At 39.5% G+C, this 15,438-nt stretch overlaps 1 protein-coding gene across 2 annotated transcripts in view; it reads right to left on the reverse strand.

Moving 5' to 3' along the window:
* The window catches only part of SLC4A10 (solute carrier family 4 member 10), a 150,201-nt gene extending 136,396 nt beyond the window's left edge, over positions 1-13,805 (reverse strand). Inside the window, exon 1 of one of the 2 annotated variants that reach the window (XM_027899938.1) lies at positions 13,717-13,805. In XM_027899938.1, the coding sequence (XP_027755739.1) occupies positions 13,717-13,764 (48 nt within the window). In that variant the 5' untranslated portion in view covers positions 13,765-13,805. The remainder of the gene's footprint in view (positions 1-13,716) is intronic. The other variant, XM_027899941.1, reaches the window with a different exon arrangement.
* Positions 13,806-15,438: the final 1,633 nt, after the last annotated feature.

Here is a 15,438-nt window from a genome sequence, read left to right on the forward strand (position 1 = left end):
TTAGATCCCATCTTCTCCAGTATATTCCACACTTTATGTGGAAGAAAGGCTTTCGTACTTTTTCAAATCCCAGCTGGGTTCTCAACTTTGAATGAATCCTGAATTGACCCATCCCTCTGCTCTATCACACTTACACATCTGCAAGTAATGCAGGCTTAGTTTAGCTGGCTGAAAGTGCAGACAGCTGAAGCAGCACAAAACACAATGATTAGGATCCTGAGTCTCTAAGTTAATTTCAAGTTGCTGCCACTGTAGCTCTCAGCTGTCAGGATTAGAAAACCAGTATTATAATCTACTCCTCATGGTGGGACACCATGGACAAAGAGAGAACCAAAGAAATAGAGAAAAACAGAAAACAAAAGGAAAAGGATGATGATGAAAACAAGATGCTAATACATGTTTGTGTAGACTGTAAAACTACTACAGAGATATGCTGAAGAGAGAAACCCCATTTTTAGCTTTTAATATTAATCTCAAGCAACTCCATTAGTTTCAATCAAGTTACAATGTGTTGCACCTTCCTAAAAAAAATACTGAAGAATCAAAACTAGAGGGGACCTTCAAAACAAACAAATTTTCAAAGGTCCAAAAATGCTACAATGTTGGTTTCATATCTCAACAGCCACGTGCTGTTGCCACGCAGGCAATGTGCTCTCTTCACTTGCCAAAGCAAAGCACACAATGAAGATGCAAGGAAAGTGCACAGGGCAGCAGCACAGACAAACTAGACACCATCTAGGGCCCATCAGCTGAATTACACACAGCTTGGCCACAGCTAAACCCCGTGTCATAGTCTGTCATTAATACAATTAAAGTGAAAGCTCTTGGCATCCACCTTCAGTGAGTCTTCCTGGCTCAGTGTCAGGCTTGTGCCCTCCTTTGAAGATCAGAATTGAATCTGTAAAAGAATATACAATTATTTGACCACTGTAAAAGGCAAGTATTTGGCATGTCCTGCCATAGCTGTAGCCTATAAATTGCAGCAGACTCAAAATAATCATCAAACCTTCTTGAAAGCAATCTAGATTAAAAAAAAATTAGATCTGTGATGACAACTAGAGCTATTACTTTAACAAAACTCCCAAAGTTCAGAAAAGGGAGGTGCTTTGAGGAAGGACAACAGCTCACAAGCTGGTGAAGACATCTACATATAGATGTTTCATTTGCTTATATGAAAATGAGAATGTATGAGCAGAGCAGAAGAGTGTTCCTTTTCCTTTTTTACTAAATTCAGTAATAACATAGTCTGACAGACCTCTCCCAGGCCACTCCTGCCCACCGATAAAACAGCAAACATTTGACAGGTGCTGCATCTTCCTAGGTTTGAGACCTCTCAATCAGGAACCTCTTTCTCCTGAAATATCCAATCCAAGAAAAAATGATCAGAAAGAAAGTGCATTCTTTGTCACAAGATCATTTCAGATCACTTGCTATTTTTAAATTATCTCATCTACAGGTGAACAAGACCTTGGTGAGAACAAAGAGACTTATTTTCCTTCCACAGAGACATCTATGGTTAATCCATCCCTGCAAAGTTAACAATGACAAATCCTACTTCATGGACCCTAGGAAGGAAAGCAAAAGCAGAACTGCAGAAACCTGTGAAATCCGATGTCTCAAGTAGCCCCATTATTTGGTTCTGATAGAACAAGACAAAAAGGGAAGTAGCAAATGGTTTTTCCTCTGGTATTTAGTCCCACTTTCTGGTGATCAGCAGTTTAAAGTTCTCCTAAGCTGCTGATTCCATCTGTTGAATTAGGATCATTGTACTTAATTACCTAATTCCTTTTTAACCTATTTACACTTATGGCCTCCACAATACCCCACATCACTGTAATTTTTGCACTTGAACTCTATACTTTGTGGGAGAAGTAACTCAGTAATTAATAATTGTATTGCAACTCACTGTTTCTGCTATAATGAAATAGTAGGAATTTATAATGTATTAATTTTTTCTTTATTTTTCACAGTATCACATCCTCTGTCCCCTGAATTGCCTCATTTCCAGAACAACTCCTAATCTACATGGCTTCGATTTGAACAGAATCTATTTCCCCACTAGTCAGTAAATCCTGAATGATGTCACATTAAGATATGATCCAAACTTTACAGTCCTGAAATTGAAAGCTCAGGGAAAGCCCAGTCTCAGGTTGCCAGCCCTCAGGCCTGCCTCAGTGACATTATCTGAGACCATGCCAGATGGTGATTGTCACTACCCCATGAAAGCTGTGGACAGGTCAGAAACCATTCAGTATTCCCCATTTATTTTTTTCTTGAAGAAATAAAAAAATAATGTGCTGTAGGCACACAGAATATAGGTATTTCCTTAGTGTTGAAGCTACAAGATTATAGCAGAAACATAAAAATAACAATAATGATTTGATACTACATTTTCTTTATAATTTCTTGCTCTTGTCATTATACCCACAATTCATATGGATGTCTTGGACTGCTCATGCTCATAACACATATGCAATTTAGCACTCTCAAATGACAGAAATTTTCCTATCACTACCAATCAAGATATCTAAAATGAAACACTTGAAAATTGAGACTTTGTAAAGGAATCACGCTGCTGACTATGGATTGAGACATTTTCCCATTCCAAATAAAGGTAAAATACATCCTTTTTTTCTTTTCTTTTTTTTTTCTTCTTAACACTACAACCATTTCTAATACTTGTTGGAAGCTGCTTTAAGGCTTAGAATATTGTAATAAATCTCAATATGATTACAGTGCCTTGAAGAAGTTTGGTCAGTGGGAAATGCTGAGTACCTGTCAACTCAAAACAAAGCCTGGGTTTAGATAATTCCATGATTGCACGTGAGAAACTGGAACAGGTTGCCCAGAGAAGCTGTGGATGCCCCAGTTCCTGGCAGGGTCAGGTTGGATGGGGCTTTGAGCAACCTGGTCTGGTGGCAGGTGTCCCAGCACAAGGGAGGGGGGTTGGAACAAGATGATCTTTAAGGTCCCTTCCAACCCAAACCATTTTACAATTCTATGAAATGGACTACAACCAGTACTAAAACACAGTACTAATATCAAATTTCTAGGAAAATTAGTCTTGTATTTCTTGAAAGCTGAACCCATTAAACTGGATTGCATATTTGCCACCAGGAAGAAATTTTAGAAACTATTGCTATTAGAATCAATTCATATTTGCATACGCAGACACAGAAAACACACCCTTTCTAAATACACAAAAGCCTGCTGGAGAAATATTAAATACTAGCAGGAAAATAAACTATTTATTATGCACTGTAAAAAAAAAAAAAAAGCAACCTCAAACAAACAAACAAACAAACAAACCCACATAAATCAGTCATAACAACTCTAAATTGACATTATTTTCCTATATAAAATATATCAGCAGCAGAACTAAACCCACTCTTAGGAATGAGTTATTAAAACCTGTACTAAAACTGTAAAGCATTAACAATACCATATTACACCTTGCACAGATCATTTATCAATTCATTTGTTTTTGCTCAAGACTTATTTTAATTTACTTATTTTAATTACTTTTTCACTTTTTAATAAACATTCATAATGGAAGTACTGTATAAACAGTTATTTCTGCAATCACTGTGAAATGAAAAATTTGATACTTAAAGATAAAGTATAGAAGATAGTAGAATAAAAGTCTCTGGGTTACAGTATTTGAACAAGATAAATCATAATCCTCTAGAATTTTTTAATTTCATATCCGTAAAAAAAGCACTTCCCCTAATCCATAACATTTTCTATTTGTTTTGTCATGAAAATTAGGAGTTTTCTTATTCTAAAAAAAACCAAAAGTACAAACTGAGTGGTATTTTTAATTCTGTCCATTCACAATTTATAACTATCAGTATTTGCACTCTTACAGCATTTCATGTGATTACAGTCAAAAGGGTTATGCTGCAATAGCTCAGCAATTTTCATGAGCAGTCACGAGAGTAATTTAGAGAAAATAAGTAGATTTCTGCATTCTCAGAAATCTATTGTTTGCAATCATGCTAATAAACAGGCTTATTACTCATATGTGTACTGTCCTAGCTCCTGAATAAGTCAGTCATGGACCCAGATCACCGTGTGACAAACCCTGCACCCACCCAGAATGAAATCACAGTCCTCATCCCAAAAAGTTCACACAATTTTTTTCCTAAATAAATACTTAGAAAATACAACCCCCTAAACTTGATGGCTCATTTATAGCATCTTAACCATGCTTTAATATTCTTTATTCTTGCTGTGTTTATTCCTACGTGATGCCAAGCATGAAGCACATTAGCTCAGTTTTATCAAGGGTAAACCTACCTTGCATTTATGCAAGGTCAGTGCACGCAACTAAGGTATTTGAAGAGAAGGCTCTGATTCTGTCTGCCTTGACTGCCTTGCAGAAGTTATTTTAGACAGCCATCCTTTGTATGTAATCCAAGGGAGAATGCATAGACACAAAGAAACATGAAATAATTCATGACTTCTGATGAGTGTCATAGTTAGCAATTTTAGTAGTGTAAGAGTTACAAAGAACTGGTTTTGCAGAGATTTCCTATTTCTAAACTGTCATTGAAACATTACTCATGATTTTTATAGGATGAACTGGTCTAAATATCAGACCACTTTTGGAAAGTGTTCAATTCTTTAGGATCAAAAAAAATTTGTTTCAGAGCAAGAACACTGCTTGCCCAGCAGACTTTCTCAGATCCTATATTGGGTGCTTCATCAAAACCTACATTCTTTATGTTGAACTACCTAAGACATGTAAGTGACATGAATGTGCACAAGACTGGGATTATGTAAGTTGGAGTCATTCACAGAAGAACAAACAAAAAATTTTAGTCAAGTTTTACACATTTGCACTTTTACATGTTATTATCAAAACTTTCATCAGATGTCTTCAATATTTCTGTATTTTTCTTTGACATACTCTTTGGTGAAGTTTCATTTGCTCCCTCTAGCTGAACTTTTTTCATAGACATACATACATTAAGAAGTTTTTCCATTTATGGAGAAATTTGGGGGAAGAAAGCATGGTAAGGTAGCTTTGAGATTTGGGGTTGTTTGGTTGTAATGTGTGAGCTATAATCCTGTTACTATGTATAGTCCCATTGTATCTGCTAATGGGAATACAGTTCCTGGGGCAGTACCGTCATTGTGGGTACAGTGGTACAGTGGAGATGCCCAGTTCTCCAAAACAATTCTTTTCCTCCACAATCCTGTTTCTGTCAGCAGTACGCCAATGCATGCTCAGTTTTCAGTGACTTGATATTTTTCAAGGCAAAAAGACTTCTGCTACTTCTATTATTTTTGCCCAAATCTGGCCAATGTAGAAACACTAGACAGAAAAGTGGGGGAAAAAAATCATGAATCACAAATATTGGTCTTCTCAAATTGGTTTTCAAATCACAAATTGGTCTTCTCCACTCCAGAGGTAACTGAAGTTCCATTTCCCTAGGCAGTACTGCCTAATGTTTAGAAACCTCTCTCCTATCCATAGTTATGGCTGGGCAAATAGGAAAAAATGTTCAAGTGTTTGCTGGCCAAAGTAAATCAATTCAGATACAGCAGACACAGAGCCCTGAACTTTTAGGCAAGACAAAGTGAAATGAACACAATCAAACTACACAAACTAAAGATCCCTGAAAAACATCTCTAAAACTGAATGTGGCATTTTCTTTAAAATTTTTAATGTTTTCCTCTTTTGCCTTTTTTGAGAGAAGTATCTGAATGATCCCAGATTAGGTGAACATGCAGCTACAATAAAACCTCCTTTTTATGAGATTGGTGAAGATAAGCACAAAGGCTTCTGCACTGCTTCATGGTATTTTTGAAAGCATGTTCCCCTTCTCTCAAAAAAAGACATAAAATTCACCTTTTATTAGAATTTTCACATGAGAAGATTCTCGGATGAGTATGAAACAGCTTTATGAGTGATTTTACAGCTCATTGCCACATTTAATTTCAAAAGCTATTATAAGGCTGCTGCAAAAACAGGTGGACACAGTTAAATATTTGACTATAATACAATCATTAAGAGAAAAAACATAATAAAGTGGAAGCTTTCTAAAAGATAATTATATAGTCGGTCAAGTCTTATGTTTGAGCATTTCTATCTTCTCTTCAAATAAAGCGAAAGGATAACAATAACTGAAGGATATGCATAAAAATAATCTAAGTTATAAAATTTTCTGAAAAAAGTAAGGTATGTTAAGATCTCAGAAGACAGTAGCCTTGCAGAAATGGCACAAACATTTGTATTGGTGATGATACTTTCGAAATATATATGAGTCTCAAACGAGGTAGCAGTAGTCTCAAAAGAACTGGAAGCTAGGATGTTTCTGAGGAACAGCATTAGGATGGCTGGCAGTAGCTGCTGCACAGATTTGGGAGAGAGGGGGTTGAAGAGAACACTAATTTTATTCTATGAATTCTTTTAAAATACTAACATGTATAATATGCCTTCTGCTAGAACGATAATGTACTGTTCTGGGACACTCTGGTTCTATTTTGGTACCTACTTAAATAGGTCACAAAAATGATTAAAAGAAACTCCTAAAGTATTTTTCTGAAAGTGAATACAGGTTACTCCCATTTTCACCAATTCAAAGGTAGACAAATGCCACAGACTATTCCACAGGCAATAGCAAATTTTAATTTTTATAACATTCTTCATGCTATAGAGTATACCAGGAGAATATATCCTCTTCCTTACAAATTTTCAGCTCATAAACTTGCAATCTTTTCAATTTTGCATTAATATAACTGAGTTTTCAGTGGGAAAGATTAGACATAAAATCACCTTCTTGCTTACGGATGCTCACTCCTAAAGTAAAACCCTTACACATATTCATATGTTGAAATGGAAGTTTACATGTATACATCATCCTCTCCAGAAACGACATGGCATTTTGCTGTTCTATTTCATGGCATGGTTTGCCAGACTAATTACAGTTTAAGTATCTATTTTCTATTCTTGCCAGGATCCAATAGCATGGTTTGATCCTTTTTCCATCCTTACATAGCTTCAGTGACTAAGAATGCCTCTAGAGAGAACCTAGTACAATTGTTAGTGACTGATATCTGGAACTACTCTCCAGAACAGTGGCTTCAGATCAGTGGGTTTTTGTTTTGTTTTTTTTTTTTTTTAATTTACAGCATTTTGGCTACTCTTATTAAAAGTCTCCACAAAAAAGTGCAAAATGATCCCAAGCTCTCTCCAAAATGCAACACAAATGTGCAATACTTTCTGGCACTTTTGAGTGTGACAGCTACAGTGATTTCTTCCAGTGAAACTTGTCCCGGACTTTCTTGCAGCCCCACTGATGCACACAGGCTACTAAAAAGTCAAGAGAATTCCACAACAGCTTAAAACCTACATTTAAGATTTAGCATTTTACAGATATAAATTCATAAATAATGTTGCATTTTTATGTGGTTTTAAAACCTGCTTGAGACAAAACGGATGAACAGTAGACATCTATCTTTTTAACATATTCTTTAAATGTATTTATAGTAAATGTAAATGTTTATATTAAATTCAGGATTCAGGTGGTCTTAAATGAGGGTATCAAAATTTATAATCCAAATAAACTGCTTCTTTCTCCTCAGATTGCACATAACTTATCATCCATCTATAACATACTTGTGCTAAAAAGACAAAAGTGAGCCCTTTTCACAGAATGATAGGATTGGAAGAGATGTCATGAGGTCTTGTAGCCCACCACTCAGTTTTAAAGCAGCAATAATTGTCTTATTCTTACAGACAGTTAATACAGGTTACACAAACATATTAGACAATTTGTTCCACTGTTACATTACTCTTAGCATTAGACAGCTTTTCTTAACTTCCTTTTAATATTGTCCTATAATATTTTCATTGTTTCCTGTTCAGTACAGATACAAGAAAGAAACTAATCCTTTTTGCAGCAACAGCCTTTTACATACCAAATGTGTGTGCCTCCAGTCTCAGGAATCCTAGTTCCTTCAAATCTTCTTTCATATTTTTAGGCCCATGCTGATCTTTGTTGTTCTTCTTGAATTGCTCTATCATTTCTCAAAACACACACATAGTACGGTATTAATCAACTAATACTTTACAAATGTCAAATATTAGCTCATGTACCTTGAAGATTTCATTTCTCCTAAATACATTACTGTGCCTTTTTTTTTTTTTTGCAGCAAGTTCCTGGTTTGATTAAAATTGAGAATTTGCAAATCTTGACCTTATCTTTCACATCTCTACTGAGTTTCAATATTTATTTGTTAGCAACTTTGCAATGTCTCGTAAATAGCTAATTAAACAAAGTGAAAAGGCTCTAAGTATGTGAACAGGGAAACCAGCAAAGACACAAGATTCAGTATTCAAGATACTGTTTTGCCCCAGATGCACAGAGGCATAAGATGGCTTTCCTGCTTCTGTCCCTATATTCTTTACCCATGAAACTTAATCAGCTCCTCCTTTCCTTTCCTACCAGTCAGCCATAATGTCCTCGATTCTTTGAGTTTGCACAAATCTCCACTCTCTCAATTTTACCCTCATTTCACCCTGCAACTTCTTTTTCTCCCCCAAGACATTTCTTCTTTTTTTAGCAATAGCCTTTATCATCTATTCCAACTTTCACCTTGCCTATCCTAAATAAACAACCTTGTAGAACCAGGGTGGATTTTAATCATCTTTAAATATACTACACTTATTTTTCATTTCATGAGAATAACTTTTAAACTTCACCAACATTGAAAATTATGTTTAACATATCAGTCCTCCATCAATTTGTATGACATAAAAATGGCATTATTATTATTATTGCAAAGGGAGTCACATGGGTATGATCTTCAATAGTTTGAGTTTTTTACATAGCAGATCTGAACATATGAAAAGAACATACAATGCCTGTGGCTTTCTCTTCTCATATCTGACAGAAAACTAATTGTCCAAGACGCTTTACAGTGGATTAAGTGTTCCCTCACCTGCTTAAGCTCTTTCATCCACTGAAGCTGTAAACATTACTTATTTAAGAAGCATTAAAAGTTGTCAGTGGAAGAATTTTCTTTTAGGATTGATTCTATATTTTTTCCAAAGGAAAAAGTAGAAAGATGCAATTATTAGCAGTGGAAAATGAAAGCATATATTTAACAAGTAGAATTTGTAGGAAGAACTCAAAGTAGACATAGATGCATTGAAGTGGGATGATTTCCACACAGTATTCCCACTTTTTCTTATTTTTGCACAGATATCTACCAGGCTGCCAATTATTCTTAAACAATAACGCGACAGCATACTATATGATCCATATATACATTTTTTTTAATTATGACACTGGAAAATACAAGGAGGGGGGAGGGGAACTTAAATAAATATTTTGTTATTATTATTTGATTGTTGTTATTATTTTGTTTTTATTATTTGATCGTTACTTCATTTCATTCTAGCATTTTCATGGGAAAAATTGTCCTTTCTTTTCACTCACAACTTGGAATCAGGCAGTAAAAGAGAAAATACCCAAAGCAGCAATTCAGTCCTAAATTTATACCTACAATTAGGTTTTAGGGGTTTATTTTCAACAATGCTATTGTCTTGAGAATGTAATACTGCCTCTGTATTTTTCCAAAAGAATCACAACATTCCTGTAGTCTCCATAAACTTGCCTTAACTGTTGCTATATTGCTACATTTTGGTGAAGTTAACTGGGAATTAGTACTGTTATACAAACCGTGGGGTCAGGCTCTGCCATCCCTTCGCACAATGAGCAATACATTTCATCTTCAAGTCTCATCAGAGGTCCCACTCAGCATTAACAAAAGCAAAAGAATTTGGCCTGTTAGTGTGAGCAGCTTCCCACACTCACCTGCTACATTAAAAATAGTTACTACCCAAGATCTTGCTACACCATTCTCCCACATACCGAGTTCCTAAGTAGCAATAACTGTGTGCCATTTGCAGCAGCAAGAGTACTCCCGATACACACAGATCTTACCTAGAGCATACATACCATACCATACTACTGTGCAAGCATATACAGTATCTATATATAGCTCAGCAATGTCAGGCTTTAAGGCCCTTTATCTACTAGATTTGAAAAATAAATAAACAAATAAATACAATGAAACAGCTTTTGAATTTTAAAACCGAATGAGGAGGGTGAGAGAATGTGGAAAAGTCAATTACACTTTACATATAAGGGGTTTACTGTTGCCTTCAGAAAACACAGGAAAACAACACACCAAACAAACAAACATAGTTAGTAAAAATATCTGCACTTTGTCTGTATATCTTCCTTATATCCAAAATATCAAACCTCTGTCAGACGACAACCCTCTTGTGAAATCCAATTTTGACTTGCCTACAAGAGATCCAGAGTGTACAGAAACAAATATGAACAACTTGTGCTATGAATAAATTGCCAATAAAGTCACAATAAAGTGACAACTTGTAAAATAATTTATATGCAATCAGGTATACATGTACACAGCCAAACTAGTAATATCTGGTTCTCTGAAAGGAAATCAATAGAAGATCTTTGTATAGACCTGCAGATTGTTTCTCCTGTTCTGTAAACAAACGATGACTCCTCAGCAATCTTTCAATTACTCACAACTATTTTAAAGCACTCTGAATAATCACTGAAAAAATATACTTGACGACTGATAAATAAATCATCAGATGATACTGAAAGCATGCAAGTCTGCATTTTGTTACCAAATTAGTATATGTACTGAACAATACAAATTAAGACTTTATTTGCATTTTCAAGAGCAGTTTTAAAAAATTGTATCCAGGTGAGCAATTTCCTTTTTTATTTTTTCTACAATATTACAGATAACTTGCAATAGATTTTTAAAAATTTTCACCAAAATTTGTCCACACTGCAAAAAAAACCCATTAGCACAACTGCTAACAAAGGTGTTGTTGCTGTGTAAGACCTGTTTTCAAAAAGGAATGACAGGAAACTGACAAGCAAATTATTTAACTCCCCAAAACCATGAGCAACAATGTATTTTATTAGTATGCAAATTGCTAGAGATTGAGGGTTTTAATTAAAAGCTCACATAATAAATTAGAAACAACATGTGACTAACACTAGAATAAAAATAGATTCTACTTGGTACAGACTGTGGGATTTTGGTAGGAAATTATATTGAGGTTTCACAATCTCTGAGCACCATTAGAAGATAAAATTATTCAAGGACTACATTTGCTATCTTTTTACTACAAATAACAATTAAAACATTTCATGTGTTACAGTTTTGCCAAAAATAAAAATCAAATCTACTGCATACACCAAAGCCCTTAGACTAACCCTTGAAGGAAACAAACTCTGCTAGGAGCCTTTTCCTTCATACCCAGAGCCCACTGAACTGGGACAACACTTGGGAACAGACCTGTATTCGTTTTCCAGCTTGCATTTCTGTTCTGTTTGTTTCCAGTCAAGATGAGGATTGATCCCTAAAACAGAAGTCCTCCGAAGGTATGTCCCAACATTACCTCTCAGACCAACAGTGTTGAAGTTAGCATCGATTCCTGCTCCTTAAACTCTGTCATGTGTCCAGGTAAAAGACTCCTATCCTTGTAAAAGCCATTTCTGCCTTACACATGCAGGGCTCTAGACATCCGACAGGCTGAGGCTGGCAGAGCACATACACACACTTTATTGCTTGATGCACAGAGAAAACACCACCAGGATTAAGAAATCTTGAAGTCTGAAGAAGCCATGCCTTCACCATCACTGTGGCAGGAAAACAATGTTGCTTTTTGGAGCTGCACAGGCCTTCTCAGACACAGGGAGAGTAAGAGACAACTGAGAAAGAGAACATGCCACAATATATATTGGATGGAGAAGTCTCCCTTCTCTACTTAAAGCAAACAAAACTGAACTAGTCAGCTGTAGTAAATGGAGGTGGGAACCAGGATACAAAGTTAGCAATCAACAGTACTGACCTGCAGCTCTACAGACAGGGACCTGCAGCTCTGCAGAGAGGTACTGCATCAGGGCAGGGTTCTGCCAGTTAGGGATGCAGAGGGAACAAGGAACAATTCTCCCCTCATAGGCTCACAAGAAATATTATCTTCTTTACTCCTCTGAACCACAGCAACAGCCTTTTTTATTCAGCACAGCCTTGGAGAAACAAAACTTAATGCCAGACAGCACAAGGCAATCCTGTGCGTTGTGCCTCCTGATAGCTGACTCCTCTTCTCTGACTCCCAGTGCAGTGGCCATTGCACAAAGACAACACACACTGACAAAGCAAGGCCAGTACATCGACTAGCAAGGTATGAGCAAGAGGGAGACTGCTACTGACTGCAGACTACTGCACTGGTGTGAAACACTGAGGACTAAGCCTTCCATGGAATCACGATCGTGAACTAGAGGTGGAAACTGGGTTTACACTTAATTGTCTCTCTAAAGAAAGGAACTCAGCAGCAAGCCTGTCAGTGAAAGCAACAGGACACTCCAATGTCAGAAACTGAGAGAGCAGCAAGTAATAGGAATTAGAGTTCATAAAAGGGATCCAGAGACCAATGAGAAAAACTGTCTCTGCCACAAGGAGAAAGAAGATGCCAGAGATAACCTCACACTGTGTAGCAACCTGCCACCAGATTGCAAAATGGACCATGTCAACAGATGATGGAAACAGACCCTATGAAAAATGGGCTTGCCATGAGTGCATGTCATCAACCTACAGCAGCTGAGACTTGTCTCTTTCAAGCTTTGTCAATGTTGTGCTGCTCGTTGTGCTAACACACAGCCATTTCAGGAGCAGCAAAGCCTCTACAAACCTATGCAGTGTGTTGACAGGGATGTGTACGCACAGTCAGACACTTGTGTATGTACATGAGAGACTTTTCCCTGCCCCAGACAGATTTCCTGTGTAAGGCAGGAACCACCATTCACAAACAGAATCTCAGTATGAGATCAACACCCAGACTTAAAACCTTCTGTGTGTCTGCAACCCTCTGTTTGGGAGAGGCCTGGCAGGAAAGAGGGTCCCTACTGATCTAATGGTATAAAAAGTTCCCCATCAACTGACCCCTTTCCTATTTGCAAGAGAAAGGCTGCCCAAGCGTAGATGAGCAGTCGCACCGGGCTCTGAGGCGAGGGTGCACCGCGTACCCCGCAGACGACAATAACCCCACACATCACCAGCTCCACGACTGAGCACAAGAAACTGCGACACGGCAGCACGAAGGAGAGCCCGGGATCCGGCGGGAGGCAGACCCTGCTGTGTCAGTGCCAGCCCTCAGCAGATTCCTCTGCGGTCTGCAAACGAGGAGGGCCAGGGACCTTCAGACAGAACCCCAGCCCCGGCCCCGTAGCGGGATTTCCACGGGGCAGCCCACAGGTGCTTGCTCCCCTGCTCCGCCCCACCGCCGGGGGGCAAGGACAACCTGAGAAAGGGGATGTCGGAGGCAGTGGGATGCGGAGAAAGCGGGTACCGAGGGAAAGGAGATGTCTGAGGCAGGGGTCCGGAGGGCAGGGTGCTTGCCCCGGCGGGACACGCACGCACAAACACACACCGTTCCGTCCCCGAGCATCCTGGCGCCCAGACACTCCCGCCGCCGCAGCATCTCCCGGCACCGGAGCGAGCCAACCTGTTTCCCCACACACCGAGAAACCGGCTGCGATGCCCGGCACAGGCAGGAGGGTAGACGGTCCCCTGCGCCCCCCTCCCCGGCTGCCTTCCCGCGGGGCGCGTCGCTCCCCCCCGGCCGGGGCCGCGCTGCGGCAGCCGTACCGTGGGCAGCAGCGGCTCCATCTGCGCCCCTTGGTCCTGTGTCTCCATGCGGCGGGGACAGCCCCGCCGCCCGCCGCGCTCCCGGGGCGCTGCGGGAGCCGCTGGGCTGCGCCGGGCTCCGCGCTCCGGCCGCGCTCCCGCCGCAGATCAGGATCGGGATCGGGATCGGGCGGCGCGGAGGCAGGAAGCGCGCGCCAGTCACATGGCCGCGCGCACCGCCGGCCCCAGCGCGGGGGGGCAGCAGCCGGATCCACCTGCGGGATGCGGGAAACCGGGATGCAGGGAGCCGGGATGCGGCCGCCTCCTGCCGCCCCCGGCGGGGCTTTGAAGGCGAGCGGGCCTCGCCCCTGCACACAGGCGCCCGAACGCGCCGGTGCCGTGAGCATCTCCACGGGCGCTGGAAGGGGAGCTGGCTCCGTGTCCATAGAGGAAGGAGAGCGTAGCGGAGGGACCGGGCCCCGCTGAACCCCCGGTGACAATATCGCAAACACCGAGACGCGGCTCGAAAGTTTACCACTTTACACCAGGCTTCGACCACAGGCTCTCCAAGACTGCTAGTTCAGTGCAGTCTTGGGCCAAGATTCATTTGGTGTAGCCAGCACCACAAGAGCACTGGAAAACAGTCCTGCCCGACTTTGACCCTTAGTTGCAGACAACACCTTCAAAATAGGTCCCACTTCCCACTAAGATAACCCCACCATCATCTTTGACCTGCAAATCACAAAAAATCAGATTACCATATTCTTCTGTATACAGTTAATAGGAGTCTTATTCACTCTCTTATTCACCCAATTTTATCATTCAAGCCTGATACACATTTCTCCTAGTCTATCTGGCTCTGCAACTCAGTAGTTACATTCAGCTGTACAAAAACCCGAACAGGCTACACAAATGATTGTCGAAGCCTAAATTTGCTATCCAAGTGAGAATAAGAAGCTGAGTACCCATAGTACTTGTATTGCTAAGAACACAAGTGCAGTGCTGCCTACCATGACAGCTGAGCTAGAGAAGTTCTCATTTTCATTACTTTCCAGTGCATCTCCCCAAAAAACATGCCTATCCAAACCTGTGTGCATAAGAATCAAAATAGACAGGAACCTGGTCAGGAAAAATAAGCTAGCAAATAAGCCTCTATCTCCCTGTTAACACTGATTTCCTTGCTAAAGCAGCAGGCCATGCCCTACATTTTGGATATCATTTGCAGTCTAAAAGTAGATCAAAAATAGCTTCACCAATTCTGATTTAATTTCCTCTGCCATGGGACATGTTCTTCAAGTCTACCAGAGATCTTCCAGGTTGGATTATTTGTGCATCAGCCAAGGGAGACACACAGCTGGGAAAGCAGTATAAAGGAAAGGGAAGTCAAAGTGTGTTCTTACAAAAGGGGGCTATTTTTCTGAGTCAAAACTGAGAATTTGGTCATTGTACAAAGTGACACATACATGTAACCCTGTACAGAAAGACAGACAACACTATGGTCCAGATTCTGGGACAAAAGCCAGATGTGTATTTTCATAACACGATTACAGATCTACAGTAATTAACATTGGAGGGCATTCGGGTCACTAGAGGTAAGGCTGTGTCAGCATTTGCACAATAAAACCCTATTTGCAGGAGCTTATAATTAAGCTGTAAAAGTCATGATGAAGCTGGGAAAGAATGTTTTTAAAAGTGATTCTCCTTCTTTAAAGAAAAGAGATTTAAAATTAATATACCACTTGT

The sequence above is a fragment of the Empidonax traillii genome, unplaced genomic scaffold (assembly GCF_003031625.1).
Source record: "Empidonax traillii isolate 1590-97213 ecotype Southwest subspecies unplaced genomic scaffold, ASM303162v1 scaffold696:size366466, whole genome shotgun sequence".
NCBI lineage: Eukaryota > Metazoa > Chordata > Aves > Passeriformes > Tyrannidae > Empidonax > Empidonax traillii.